General features: G+C 36.2%; 1 protein-coding gene across 1 annotated transcript; it reads left to right on the top strand.

Annotated features, from left to right (window-relative positions):
- The first annotated feature begins 12,699 nt into the window (after window positions 1-12,699).
- Window positions 12,700-15,900, top strand: LOC143541689 (cytochrome P450 86B1-like). Its single transcript, XM_077034447.1, has 2 exons — window positions 12,700-14,194; window positions 15,373-15,900. Exons 1-2 carry the CDS (start codon window positions 12,950-12,952, stop codon window positions 15,775-15,777), a joined length of 1,650 nt encoding a protein of 549 aa, XP_076890562.1. The 5' UTR covers window positions 12,700-12,949; the 3' UTR covers window positions 15,778-15,900.
- The last annotated feature ends 270 nt before the right edge of the window (window positions 15,901-16,170 follow it).

Here is a 16,170-nt window from a genome sequence, read left to right as displayed (position 1 = left end):
AGCGTTTTGAACACACTGAAAAATGTTTTAAATCCATCCTTGTATGTCCTTAGTTATAACCAAATTTTATACCATCATGCAAAAGGTATTTAGATGATTTTGTTTATCAAAAGATTGCAACTTATTTTTATATGGTAGTATAATAATAATGAAAAGCTCTAATACTTAAAAGTTACGGTAGCACCAAACATGTCCGATTCATCATGATCAACGGTTGTTAGCAAAAAGCATATCAAACGTCATGCATTTTAAAGAATTGGGGTGAGAGTTGCGTTTAATCTTAAAGGTGAGTTTAATCTAAAAGGTGACGAACGATGATCCAAACTACTCAACATCCTCTTTATTCGATCATATCTAATTGATGCTAACTAATTGTAATTAATATAGCCATATTTTCGCCATCAAGTTAGACAAAATGATAAAACCAGTAGGACACCTCTTGTCATATATATGGGTTTTATGACAAGTCATGTGGGTTTTATGAGACTGGGTCACTAGCACAGATCTTGTCAGGTGATATGCTCAATCAAACACTATATGTTTTTAATAAGAGTAAATTATGGTTACGTACGTATGTTGGAGGTTTAAAGGTTCTTTTGCAGTTTCAATATTTGGAACAAAGTAAGAACTTTTCAAAAGATTATACAAGTACTTATAGAATGATTCATATAATTGCTTGGATCATTGTTTTAGGGGTACCTTAAAAGATTTGGGACCTAAATGTATTCTCTCTTATATGCAATAATAAGTTGGCTATGGTTTTGATGTGGTATCATTCTTCTGATGAAGACACGTCTAGCACGGGAGGTTATGTTGGAGAATGGTCCAAAGAGAACACGCTTAACTTGTACAACATTCTAACTAGGGGTGGCAATCTTGACCCATGGGTTGAATGGATTGTATCAAAATGCATAAGATGAGTCAGAATGGGTCAAACTAAAAAAAATGATTGAAACGGGTCAAAACGGGTTGACATTTCTCGGTTTTTTTTTATGGAACGAGAAAAACGGAAGAAACTTTTTGGTATTTTTACCTTTTAAGGTTTTGATTTATATTTCGAGTTATAATTTTTTAATTATTTTTTTTTGAATTTTTTGGTGAAAGGTTTTGAAATGGGTTTTGAAATCTCAACCCATTTTGACCCATTTCAAAACCCCTCACCAAAAATTCAAAAAAAAATAATAATAACTCGAAATATAAATCAAAAACTTAAAAAGTAAAAATACAAAAAAAATTTCTTCGTTTTTCTCGTTCCATAAAAAGAGAGAGAGAGAGAGAGAGAGAGAGAGAGAGAGAAATGTCAACCCGTTTTGACCCGTTTCAATCATTTTCTTTTTTATAGTTTGACCAATTTTGACCTATCTTATACATTTTGATACAACTCATTCAACCCATGGGTCAAGATTGCCACCCCTAATTCTAACATGTTTCCACTTGGCATCGGGTTTAAAGATGTGTAGGAAAAAGAAAGCTTATGTTTGGTGTTTGTACGTGTAGAGGATTTTGTCATTGCTAGCTTGGCTAGTACTCTAAGTTGTGAATTGGCTTCGATTTCATTTATGATTCATGGCTTGCTTGAATATGAATTTGGTATGGCAATGGAACCCAATTATTGATGGTTTCGGACACAAATTAAACATGGAAAGCGAATGTCATTCTTTCAAGGGCGGGGTAGGTTAATATGAATCAAATCAATTCTTGGAAGCTTACCCTACTATTTCTTAATGTTTTTGGTGCCAAAATGAGTAATTGCGCGCTTTTCTTAAAAATATAGAAATAATTTTCTATGGAGCCTTTTGCCCTGAAAATATATTGGGTGCATTTGTCTAAGGTAATGAAACCAAAAGATTATGGAGGTTTAGGGATGAGTAACTTGGGTTTGATGAATTTGGCATTGCTAGCAAAACGGATATGGAGGGTAAATGTTAAGTTGCCATTCCATAAAAAATTGGGATTACCGTAAGGTGGAAAAGTAATGATCAGTAACGGGTACGAGGTCCAAAATTGCCAAGGTTGTGGATATAATGAAAGGTTTTGGGTTTGATATTGAAAGACCATATAAGGCTATGTGTAGTAAAGGGACAACAAATTGAGTGAACTGCGACACGTGGCGGCGTCCAGTCAGCAAAGGGTGGAATTTGTTTTTGGGGTGTAATGGTGTTGTAGGCTAATATATATATATATATATATATATATATATATATATATATATATATATATATATATATATATATATATACATGATTGATTTCTTTTGAGAACCGCTTTGAGTATTAAGAACTCGAAAGAACTCAGCGTAACAATTTTTTTTTTTTGAATTTTTTTACACATGTGTAATACGCAAGTGTAAGTAATGTACAAAAAATTACAGTATTTTTTTACGCACCGAATCGACTTATTACACATGTGTAACTAACATTTAAACTTGTGTAATCATCAAAAATACTTATTCTCTCTCCAGATTAATTTTTTAATCAGATTTATTCCCAGTCACATATTCCATACTCATTTAATTAAATGTGTGGTCCATATTGAGTTCTTAAAGTTCTTACAACTCATCAATGTTCTCAAAATATCCATCCCATATATATATATATACATACACACACACATTAGTTTTTATCACCCGTATTACGGTGGTTGTGCTTTGTTTTCGTGTATAATATTCATATTTTTTTACATTTTAATTTTATTTATTAAAAAAAGTTAACAATATATTTAGGGTTTGATGATAAAATAGTTTCACAAATAGCTGACATGTTATAACCCATTTATAAACTATGGGTTTGAGACCCATGACCCGCTTATTTTTTTTACTATAAAATTGTTTCTTATTATAAATAATATATTCTTTAAAAAAATTGGATATAAATATTTAGTATATCCTTATTTTATATGATTTGCGTATCAAATCCTTGGTGAGATTTATTTTTAGAATAGTGAGATGTTATAACCCGCTTAAGGTTATCTGGGTATGGTGAGACCCATACCGTGAATTCGGGTAAAATGCATGAAAAATCTTCATTTACAAATAAAATAATATGATGGCTTGAGTAAATGTAATAACCAACCATAGAGCTTTAAAATGTTTCGTTTATTTAAGGGGGCTGTTTTATATTATTTGTTTATAATATTTATTTATTTTTTGATTTTTTATTTTTTTTATTGTATGAAAGTTAATAATATATATGATTTGATGATAAATTGTTTCACAAATAAGTGAGATGTTATAACCCGAAGCTGTATGCGTTTGAGGAGACCCAAGACCCGTTTTTTTTACTATAAAATTGGTTTTTTAATTATAAATAATATATATCTTTTTTAAATAAATCAGATATTAACTTTTAGTATATCCCTACTTTTTGGATTTTTATATCAAATATTTGGTGATATTAGTTTTTAATTTAATTAATAGTTATAACTCGTTTAAGAAATTATGGGTTTGATTAGACCAATACCCATGAATTCGGGTCAAATGAATGAGAAGCCTCTATTTAAAATCCAAGTAAATCTGGTGACTCCAAAAAAGGGGGAGCGACCAAATCGCGACACGTAAGATTTTACGGGGTTGTTTTATATTATTTGTTTTAATATTTATTTATTTTTTGAATTTATATTTTTCTATTGTATGAAAGTTAATAATATACTTATGGTTTGGTGATAAATTGTTTCACAAATAAATGAGATGTTATAACCCGATTTAAAAGCCATATGGTTTTGATGAGACCCAAGAACCGTTTATTTCCTTTACTATAAAATTGGTTTATTAGTTATAAATAATATTTATGAAAGTTAATAATATACTTATGGTTTGATGAGATCTAAGACCCGTTTATTTTTTTTACTATAAATTTGGTGTTTTGAATTAAATAATATATATATATATATATAAATATATATATTAAAATAAATAAGATATTAATTTTTAGTATATCCTATTTTATAGGATTTTACATCAATAATTTGGTGAGAATAATTTTTAATTTAATGAGATATTATAACCCGTTTAAGGAATATCTGGGTTTGGTAAGGCCCATACTCATGAATTCGGGTCAAATGTATGAGAAGCCTCCATTTAAAAGTCAAGCAAATCTGGTGACTCCAAAAAAAGGAGGAGCGACCACATCGCGACACGTAGGACTTTTATATATTCGTTTATATATATATTATAGATATATATTCCACACATAAACATATATAATAATATACACACACACATCTCACGGCGACAAATAGATACCCCCCTTATCGCCCCACATTTTGCGGGGGGGGGGGGGGGGAGGGGGGGTTCTCGCCTCTGTCGCTCAAAATTCGCCGGAAAAGGTCGCCCACTACGGGTGGCCTAACAGGATAGCGAGGCATGGAAATAAGCTGAATTTTGAATGGATGTTTAGTTAGGTATATGAGTTAGAGAGCTATGCAAAACGTCTGGATGGGGTTGTCACCACAAACGAGTCTCGAATGGTGAAAACCTTGTGGTTGTGGTGAAATCGAATCTTAAAGATCTTGAAAGTATAGTTAATAGTTTTAATTACTTGGATCGTGAAGACAACCATATATGGAATTAGGATTTGTGCGGCGTTCGGTCAAATCAATAAGAAGAATGGTTTTGGTCAAGGGCTAATTAAGAGATTCACAGGTTAAAAATTTTGATTGGTTTAACTGGTACCACTAAAGGTTAGGTGCTTTATGTGAAAGATTGTAACACCTTGATCAATGATGGATTATACACCGGACGGTACGCTGATTGTTCAGAGCTCGTAGATACTGTTAATGTGACAATAATACTAATTTATTTCATCAAATCACAAGAGAACAACTGTCTCAAAAGCAATTAACATACATAAAAAAACAAACATTATTAATTTATAATAACTTAAAATTCAAACTAAATTTTCTTCGATCCTCAATCATACCTCAATCTACAGCACGTTTAAAATACTATATATTTTGCCAAAGTAATATAAATAAACAATCAATAGATGAAAATTCCCGTTTACCTTGGCGCAAGACCAAATTACTAAGGATAGATGAAATAGATGAAAATGATATCGCCATTCTTTTAGACTTAAAGTCGAATTACTATGAGGCGCATGCACGTTCCGTCGGACCCTTCCACTTAGAGCATGTATAGTCTCTTCAATCATAAAATAATAAACACATAGCATATAATTCACATAGTTCAAATAAAATATGAAGAAAAGTAACATGCAAGACAATAGCATAAATTGGTTTACAGCTTGACATTATATATATAACGTGCAACACTTGAAAACATTTTATTATATGAAAACGGGCTATGAAAACTCACTAGATAAAATAAGCGAGTTAAAGATGATATGAACACTTAAGCGAGCGAACCGGATGAATTCGGTTTAACGTGTATGAGTTCGGTTTGATGTGTGATCCTAGAAAATATAAATACTTCTTGTTTCAATGAAACACAAATGAAATAAAAAAAACAAACAAAGACATACGAGTTCGGTTTCGTGGTTTGGAGTTTTAGAGAAAAATATATATTTCACTAAAAATGCTTAGAATTTGGTCATAAGCTATGAATAATCCATTTTTAGTTATGGTTAAAAGATTAGGTTATAATAATATTTAGTTATGTTGTTTAAGTTTTGGCTCGTTTTAAAGAAGGTGAAACGGGCCTAAAAAGTAAGAAAATAAGTTAAGCAAGTGGGTCCTTTATGGTCAGACATAAACTTGATTTTTTGTCGATTTTGGTTAATAAACTATAATTTTAGATCCATGAGGTCGTGGATAAATTGTATTTTTGTTAGATAAAATGAAGAGAATGTAAATAAATTATAAAGCTAAATTAGTGTTTTTATCTTTTTACTTATTATAGTTAAAAAAGTTATGTATATTAATTAGAGAGAAATTTATTATGGTTATAAGTTGTATAAATTGAAGAGAGAGATTGCATTTATTGTTGTATTTATATCTTTCTCATTTATTTTTAAGCATTTAAAACCTAAAATAAAACTAGTGACTCATATTCATTTATCGTATTTCTCGCAGTAATATCATTTCTCTCCTGAACTTAAACTTTTATATATATATATATATAATTTTAATATTTTTAATAGAGTTTGTGATGGAAAAAAGTTAATATTTTGAAAAAAAGTTTGTATCATATATAATCATGTGACAATATATAGAGGTTTGTTGTTATGACTAAGCAAAATTGATATCGTATTCTTACCTATTAAAATAAATTAAAAATTAAATATAACCCCAATAGTTTATTTACTAAAAGAAACATAACAATGTAACTAACATCTACCGATCCAACCCAATTTAATGCATTAAAAAATCACGTCTTTTAACGCGTTATCCAAAGTGCCATACATTTTTCCTTTTTGACCAGTAATTTTTTTTTTGAAAATTGACTTTCATTAAAAACAAACACAACCAACGACTATCACCAAGACGGAGAAAGACGCTGAAATCCAAAAACCAAAAACAACAATCACGTTACATCAAATAAACACCATCTTTTCCAATCCACTACCCCTATCTTAGATCTATTTTTGTACCAAAGAAAACCCAAAGATTTTATATCCGCAACCATTTCTACCAGCTTAGTGTTCTTGCCCGAAAAAATCTTTTCATTCCTAGCCCGCCAAATCCTCCAACAAGTAATGATGACAATTCCATGAATAATCAATCTCTTGTTCCCCGTCGCACCACAAACCTTATGCACTTCCACCAAATCATTGACATGAAAAACAAAAGATCTAGGGATGTTGCACCATGAACCAATCGCATTCCAAACGGCCATAGAAATGAAACACCCGGTTAACAAGTGCTCGAGTGATTCCTCATTACTCTCACATAAAGCACAACTATGATCATCACAATGCAAATGACGTCTAGCTAAAGCCTGCTTGGTTGGAAGACTATCCAGAACGGCCCTCCACATAAAAATATTACATTTTTTCGGGACCCAATCGCTCCATTGGAAACCGAAACTCCCAGCATCCACAACGGACCGCACCATCCATTTTTTAATCGCCGAAACCTCGAACTCTTTGCCGCTACCAACCGCCCAAGACCATGAATCTTCACGGTCAACCATCACCACCCCTTGAAGGAGATCTTCCAACTCTTGTTTCTCGATCACCTCCTGTTGGGAGCAAGGAGCTCTAAGCCAATCCCACACAATGCGACGAGAAGATCCAGTGACCACCAACCGATCTGCTAACAAGACATTTTTATGTTTTTCTACCGCATATAAGGACGGATACTTGTCCATAATCGGCGCCGAACCCAACCACAAATCCATCCAAAACCGAACTTGGCGACCATTCCCAACTGTGGCCCGGATCACTCTATTAAAACCCACACCATCAACTTAAAATTTGATCCAAAACATAACACAATTCTTCCAAACCCCGGGAACCCCATTATTAACCGGAGCAAGCCCCCAACAGCGCGAGGACCCGTGAATAGACAACACTACTCTTCTCCACATCGCGTGATGATCATTTAGAAATCTCCCAATCCATTTAGTAATCAGCGCTTGATTATTAACCTCTAAACGAGCGATACCTAAACCCCCTTCTTTTATAGGTTTGGTGACTACCTCCCAAGCCACCCATGACATCTTCCTCACATCATCCGAACCACCCCATAAGAACCTTCTCATCAAAGCTTCTAAATCATTGGTAACCTTCTTGGGTGCCTTAAAAAGCGAAAAATAATAAGTGGGAAGACCATCCAGCACCGATTTAATAAGGGTTAACTGACCGGCAATAGATAACGAATTAACTTTCCATTTAGATAGCCTCTTCTTGAACTTGGACACAACCGGTTCCCAATTAACAACCGTATTCATGTTAGCGCCAACCATAATCCCTAGATAAGAAAACGGGATTCTACCCGGCTTACAACCCATGAAACCAGCTTGGATATCGATCTCACCATCTTCTACACCTACTCCAAATAACACTGATTTATGGAGATTAATCTTTAGCCCCGAACACAAGTAAAATATGCGAAGAATACGTTTCAAGTTATCAAAATTAAAAGAAGACCACTCTCCCATAATCATAGCATCATCCGCATAAAAAAGATGGGATAAAGTAGGACCTTCATCAGGAAGAGTAATACCATGAAACGCACCTATATCACAGGCTTGTTTCAACATACCTGAAAAAGCCTCTATCAGAATAATAAAAAGAAAAGGCGATAGCGGGTCACCTTGACGAATGCCTTTATGACACCCAAATTCGAATGTAGGAGATCCATTAACAAGAACAGATGATCTGGTCGCCAACAAGATACCACTAATCCAATCGCACCAGACCGAAGGAAAACCCATCTGAGAAATAACCGACAACAAGAACTCCCAATTCACATTATCAAAGGCTTTATCGAAGTCAATCTTGAACATAAAAATTCTTCTCTCCCTCTTCTTAGCCCAAGCAATAACCTCATTAGCCACCAAAGGGCCATCAAGAATATATCTCCCGGATAAGAAAGCCGACTGATGCTCTGAGACAATCTTATTCATAACCGTTTTGAGTCGATTCACTAACACCTTCGACACAGTCTTTAAAATACAACCAATGAGACTTATCGGTCTAAAATCCCCCAAAGAAGACGGATTGTTTACCTTAGGAATTAAGGTGATAAAAGACGAATCAACCCCCGAGCAAAAACTTTTAACCCTATGAAAATGATCAAGAATATCCGCAAAATCCTTCTCGAACAACTCCCAAAAAAACCGAATGAACCTAAAATTAAAACCATCCGGCCCAGGAGCTTTGTCACCACCGCCTTCAAAAACCGCCTTCTTGATCTCATGCACGGAAAAATCACTGATCAAAAAATCCGTCTCCACCGAAGACAAGACCGAAAACCCATATCCAATCAACCGAGGCCGATGTGTAATAGATTCTTTAAACTTACCAGCAAAGAAACGCAAAACTTCCTTTTTAATGAGAACCGGGTTTGTTTCCCACGCCCCATTCACTTCCAAACCCGGAAAATAATTTGAAGATTTATGTTTATTAATAAAACCGTGAAAAAATCGAGAATTTTCGTCTCCATGAATCGCCCAATTACACCGAGCCTTTTGCTTCAAATCCCGGTAATAATGATTATCCAACTCGCCTAGTCGTCTTTTAATTTCGCTTAAAGACCATGTCTCTTCTTCCAACAAATCCAGGACCTCCATGGTTTGGTCCAAATCACGCAACTTTTGCTCCAATAAAACCCTTTCCTCTTTTCTTTGGCTTTACAATCGATCGCCCATCTACTGATAGCATCACGCAAAGCTTTAAATTTATACAACAATCTCGCATCCGGAGAACCATGAAACGAGCCATCAATAAGCGTCTTCTTAACCAACGTCCCAAAATCCTCTCTACCAAGCCATGAATTGAAAAACCTAAACGGTTTGGGACCATAGTTCTTGGAAGAACCAATTTTCAAAACCAACGGACTATGATCCGGCTTATTCCTTTCGAGAGCAATATACTCCGCACACGGCCATTCCATAAAGAAATCCCAATTAACGAAGATTCTGTCAATACGGCTTAATTTATTTCCTGCAACAAAAGTAAAACGCCTCCCTTTCAAGGAGTACTCGTGAAGATTCGAATCATCAATGAAATCGTTAAACTCATTGGCCTCACCCACATTAAACAAAGAATTCCGCCTATCCTCGGCACACCGAACCGAGTTAAAATCTCCTGCCACAATCCACCTCCCATTACCCTCCCCGATCAAATCACGAATTTCCCCCCAAAGTGCTCGTTTAGTAACTAGATTTTGAGGAGAACAAACATTGAGAATATGAAACAAGCTACTCTTTCCTTTCACAGTGCCCGAAACTAGAAGCCAATTATTATTCTTGACCACCCTTTCCATACGAAAGACTCGGGAATCCCAGATCGATAATAACCCACCCAACCTTCCAGACGAAGGAACCCAATCAAAAGAATACTCACCATAACCCCAAAACCGTCCCACATCCACATAATCCAAGGAAACAAATTGCGACTCTTGTAAAACAATAAAACTAACCTCATGATGGACTCGAAGACCTCGAATCCAATCGGCTTTGCTAGAACTCCCTAACCCACGAATGTTCAGAGAAAAAACAATCATTGAACACCTTCTTGATAGCCTTCGGAAACAAGAACCTCTTTAACATTAGAAACAAAATCTTGCAAATTCTCAACACCTAACGCCTTACTCAACTCAATGGTCTTCTCCAACTCCACCTCAATCGGACCTTGGTGTTGCACTGGATCAATACCTCTACCAATCATCGAGGGCTCCGCAGTCTCTCCCTCGATGTCTCGAACCACCTCCGTATTAGTAGACATCCCTTTGTTAAGATCCGGTGTTAAGAACACTCCTCCAACACCTGTCTCGATACCCCTAGTAACATCCGAAGGCACGTGCATAATACCGATAAACCTATCAAGATCAAACATATCTTTATCCTCCCTTAGTCTCTTCTTAGGACGCTCCCTAGAACCACTACCCCCACTCCGATTAGAAAATAAAGACTTCCGTCTGAACTTCTTATGTCCCTTGCCTTTCAACACAGAAACATTAGTACTATCAACGTTACCATTCTCGACCGCCTCCTCATTAGAATGATTATAAGAGTTCGAAAACTCCCCGACCATCACGTTAGAATTATCGTTCACACAACCATCCAACCCATTAACAACATGTTCCCTGACAGAAAACTCATTAGCTTGAGAACATTCGCCCTCTTCACGATGCACATTATGGAACTCATCCTGCACGATATTATCATCACACATATCCTCATCCGGTAAAACGGAACCATCATCCTCTTCATACTCTACTACACATTCCGGTATCCATTCCCCAACATCTTCATCCACCCACACTCTAAAAATTTTTCCCCTCCAATTAATGTCCACCCGATCCACAATCCGTTTGCACTCTTTACTCAACACACCGATGAGAGCATACGATAAGTTGTTCTCTTCACCTGATAAGGAAGCCGATTGAACCACTTTGCCAAATCTGCTTCCAATCAAATCGAATACCTCGTCTAACATCAACTGAGCCGGAACCCCATGAACTTGGAGCCAGGTGATCCGACCCTCCTCCACTCTAGTTCTATCAGACCAAGGTTCTAAAAACTCAAACCAGTCTGACCATTTGTCTTTGTCATTCAGGAAGGCATCCCTATCCCCACTAACGTAGAATACCAACACCACTGAAAGCCCTCCCAGATACTTAATCTCTAATGATCTCCAACCATGCTTCCGAACCAACTTTTTCAGAGAAGTTAACGTGTGAAGATTCACCACCCTTCCCGTAAGAGCACATCCCTTCCAATGAGAAAACCGTTCCACTGAATCATCCACCTTAATCTCATCTACTTTGTTCCGATTTAACAAAGAATCAACAAAGGAACGCCCATTACTAACTGATGCATAGGGAACCCCATTCCTATCGGATCATTCGGAACTAGGGTTTGTTTGACCACTAGGTTTTGCATGGCTATTAACAGGAACCGAAGCCGTCTTCCTCCTATTACCAGAGTCGGGTCTCTGTAGATTCTCACCATCCACAAACCGAGCAATCGCAATAAACAACTTATACGAACCGATCCATACGTCTGATAACTCATCTCCCAACCGTTTGACATCTTTCACCTCGGAAAACAATACGAAAGCAAACCTCTTGCCCCATTTATCCAGCTTCCTAGCTATATAGGAACCTTCGTAACGACCAAAGCTACCCATAACATCTTTTAAGTCTTGCGAAGAACACTTTGGGGGAAGATTTGAGACAAAAAACTTCGATAAAACCTTGTTATTACCTTGAGCCTGATGACCATTCCGTTTCCTTTTCCGATTACGTGGTTGTTCCCATTCTTCTGAATCCATGCCGCCGTGGATCGTGGTCAAAGCAGCGGGGTGGAGGATCGTCGAAGTGGAGGCTGGGCGGCTGGGTCGGTTGGCGGCGACTGTGGAGGAGAGGGAAGAGTGAAGGTGGAGGAGAGAGTTTTCCGGCGACTGTGGAGTGGTGGTGGCTCTGGAGAGGGGTTTCCGGCGACTGTGGAGGGTTTTCCGGTTTTCCGGCTGGGTCGGTTGGCGGCGACTGTGGAGTGGTGGAGGCTGAGGTGTGGTGGAGGAGAGGGAAGAGTGAAGGTGGGAGATTAGGGTTTTCCCCGTAGGGTGGCGGCGGCCGGATCCCCTTAGGGTTTTCCGGTGAGACCAAAATTGACGTGATTAGGAGAAAGTCACCCTATTACTGACCAGCAATTACCCATCCATTTTATTTTATTACATTTAAATTCTCTTACATGAACTTTATTTAATTAGATTCAGATACCAATTCAATTCAGATGCCAATTCAATGAATTTAACTCAGCTGTATTAAAGGAGAAGTGAGATTTGTATTGTATGCTGCAAGATCTTAAGTTCGAACTAATTTTAATCGGGTTTTATTTTATTGGGCCTTCAAACAGTGAGTTCCTGTGAAACAAAAGATGTTGAGCTTAAATTATTCAACGTTGTTTATAATCATAGACGTATTTTGCATAACAGGGCTTTATTCGTTGATAAGAAAAAATATTGATCACACATATCATGAACCATCTAGAAACTGTATGCAACTATATAAAAATATTCTATTTATGTCCACACTATATATAAAACACTTTAAATAGTTTATTATACAATGCAGTTGGTGGTTGTTAACCTTTATTCAGACTAATGGCACTTAGGTTAACCTCCATACCAACCCAACCCTACCCCACCCTTAAAAAAACACCATCCAATAGTTAACCACCAAATTGTTGATAACCCTAAATCATCAAAATTTAGCCATCATTTCTGCTCACCAAATCCAATTCTCATGCACAACAAGCAACACTAACACCCCACCCTCATATAACACATGACTTGCTTCACCTTCCCGTTAACATATCTTAAACATGAACCATTATTCTACACCTTCCACCCTCAACACCACCATCATGTCCACCTCTTCTCCTCCTCTTTATCCGGCCAACGGTCGAAAAATATTGCTAGATGTGCAAATCCTAGAGCTTTTCATAGCCCTGTTCGTTTTCGTTGCCATACATTCTGTACGTCAACGAAAACGAAACGGCCTACCCGTGTGGCCACTTGTTGGAATGTTGCCATCCTTAGTTCTAGGCCTTCGAGTCGACGTCTACGAATGGCTATCTCAAATTCTTAGTAGACAAAACGGGACATTCGTGTTTAAAGGCCCTTCGTTTACGAATCTTAATTGCGTAATCACTTCGGATCCTCGTAACCTTGAACACCTTCTCAAAACAAGGTTTCAAGCTTACCCGAAAGGTCCATATTTTCGACACACTCTTCGTGATCTTCTTGGTAATGGAATCTTTAACGCGGACGATGATGTATGGCAAAAACAAAGAAAAACCGCGAGCATCGAGTTTCATTCATCCAAGTTTAGAAACATGACCACCGAGTCATTATTAGAACTCGTCCATAAACGGTTATTACCTGTTTTGGACGAGTCAGTAGATCAATCTACTGAGATTGATCTACAAGACATTCTTTTAAGATTAACGTTCGATAACGTTTGCATGATTGCATTTGGGGTTGACCCGGGATGTTTAAGTCCCGGGCTACCTGAAATCCCCTTCGCTAAAGCCTTTGAAGCCGCAACCGAAGCGACTATCCTCCGGTTTGTAACTCCAACACTAGTTTGGAAGATCATGCGATATTTTAACCTCGGATCCGAAAAGACACTTAAGCATTCAATCAAAGGAGTAGACACATTTGCACATGAAGTGATTCGAACTAGACGAAAAGAAATGATGTTGCATGTTGATGATGACAATAAACAAAAGTCTGATCTTTTAACAATCTTTATGGGACTTAAAGATGAACATGACCAGCCGTTTTCGGACAAGTTTTTACGCGATATTTGTGTGAATTTTATACTTGCTGGAAGGGACACTTCTTCGGTGGCTTTGAGTTGGTTTTTCTGGCTGCTAGATCGGAATCCAACGGTGGAGGAGAAGATATTGTGTGAGATATGTGGGATTGTGAAGGAGAGGGGAGATGAGGGACAAAATGGGAATTTGGTGTTTAGACCAGAAGAGGTGAAGAAGATGGAGTATTTGCATGGTGCTTTGTCTGAAGCGTTGAGGTTATACCCTTCGGTACCCGTGGATCATAAGGAGGTAATCCTTGCTATTATACAATTAATAATTTTTTTTAGGAATGTTTGAAACTACTTATAATATATGAATGAGTCTGAGCCAGGATATTAGTCGTTCTTATTGATTTTAACGATTTACGTGACTCTTTCAAAAACACCATATTTCAAACCTCTTCAAGGCTTAATTCAGCTTTTATTTAATAAAGTTTTCTAGTCAACTACAAAGACGTACATTTGAAAAGCTTGTGCCACGTGGTGGGCATAAGAATATGAGTATCTTGCGTCCAAACATTTTAAAAATAAAACTTAAAAACAAAAATATTTAAAATCATATTTTTCAATATGTTTAATAATTCTAGAAACTTAAAAGTTCTTTTTTTTTTAATTTAAAAACTTTAAAACTTAAATTAAAACTATTTAGATATATTTTTGTTAAAAAACTGAAACTGTATAAATTTAAAACTTCAATATATGATTTACTAATCAATTAACTTGGCCAGTTGCCCTTTTTTTTTCTTTTTTCAAGTCACCAAATTAGCCATACTACAAAATGGGCATTGAGTTTTTATTTTTAAATTTTATTTTACAACTATTTATTACAAAATGGGCGTTGAGTTTTTTATTTTACAAATATTACAAACTGGTCATTGAGTTTTATATTTTATATTTTGTCTCGTGTCTTGCATATATAACTATGGTTTAGTTACTGTATGCTAATGTCTTAACGTACGGTAGGTATGCGAGAAGTTCAAAGGCAAAATATAAAGGCGAAAATCTAAAACGCTCAGAAAACACTCACAAAACTTAAACGCTCAACAAACGCTTAAAAAACGGTTTTCGTGAAAAAGTGAAAACTTGATCGATTAATCATTCAAAACTGTTTTTTTGGGTGAACAAATGATTGATTGGATATGTATTGACGATTCCGAGATGTTTGGATGTAATTTCATGGATCGATTCGTGAAAATGGATTCGCGTACGTAATATACGTTAAGGCATTAATGTATTGGATCTTTTCACTATATAATTAATACTTATGGTGCGCGTAAAAAGAACCTTACTATTTTTATTTACGAGTCAAACTTTATATTTGTAAAATAAGAAAGTAGATGGGTATTTTAATAGTTTTATTACACCATAAAGCTGATTTGGCTAATTTAATGACTTTAATATGGTTATTGCCTCAAAATACAAATTCAGGTTGTTGAAGATGATGTATTCCCAGACGGGACAGTATTAAAAAAAGGAACCAAAGTGGTATATGCAATCTATGCAATGGGAAGAATGGAGGCAATATGGGGAAAAGACTGCCGGCAATTCCGGCCCGAAAGATGGCTGAGAGACAAGCGGTTCATGAGCGAATCTGCCTACAAGTTCACGGCCTTCAACGGCGGCCCACGGCTGTGTTTAGGCAAAGATTTTGCCTATTACCAAATGAAATTTGTGGCTGCCTCAATTTTATACCGTTATAAAGTAGTTGTGGCTGAAAATCATCCTGTGGCACCAAAGCTTGCACTCACTATGTACATGAAACATGGGTTGAAAGTGAAGCTTTGCAAAAGGAGTGAATCTGATCTAAGGATGTATCAGAATATTAAATATTGACAATTTCTAGTGTAGATGTGTGGCTTGCTTTTTGAGATTATTTTTATGATTTTTTTGTTTTTGTTTGAAACCATATTACATTTATAAAATGATAATTCAATATTGTATTGCATAGAAGGTAGTAAGATGAGACTTGCAAATATTATTACCTTTGGTTGGATAATTCAATATTGTATTGTATTGCACAATATTGTATTGTATTGTGTTGCATAGAAGGTAGCATCATATTAACCACCCTTATGATTTTGGTTGGATATTTAGGTTTGATTACACCGCTTCTCTGTTTCTTATAAACTCTCTAAAACACAAAACCGCTTAATCCCCTCAAGTTTCAACCCAATTGTATTGATACTCGAAAACCAAGAGACATCCCAAAACCTTCACAAGGTTCGA

This window comes from Bidens hawaiensis, unplaced genomic scaffold (assembly GCF_021521415.1).
Source record: "Bidens hawaiensis isolate Kalapana, Puna unplaced genomic scaffold, B.hawaiensis_p1.1 tig00012636_1, whole genome shotgun sequence".
Taxonomy (NCBI): domain Eukaryota; kingdom Viridiplantae; phylum Streptophyta; class Magnoliopsida; order Asterales; family Asteraceae; genus Bidens; species Bidens hawaiensis.
The sequence above is the reverse complement of the archived record's forward strand: the minus strand, read 5'-3'. Positions and strand labels throughout refer to the sequence as shown.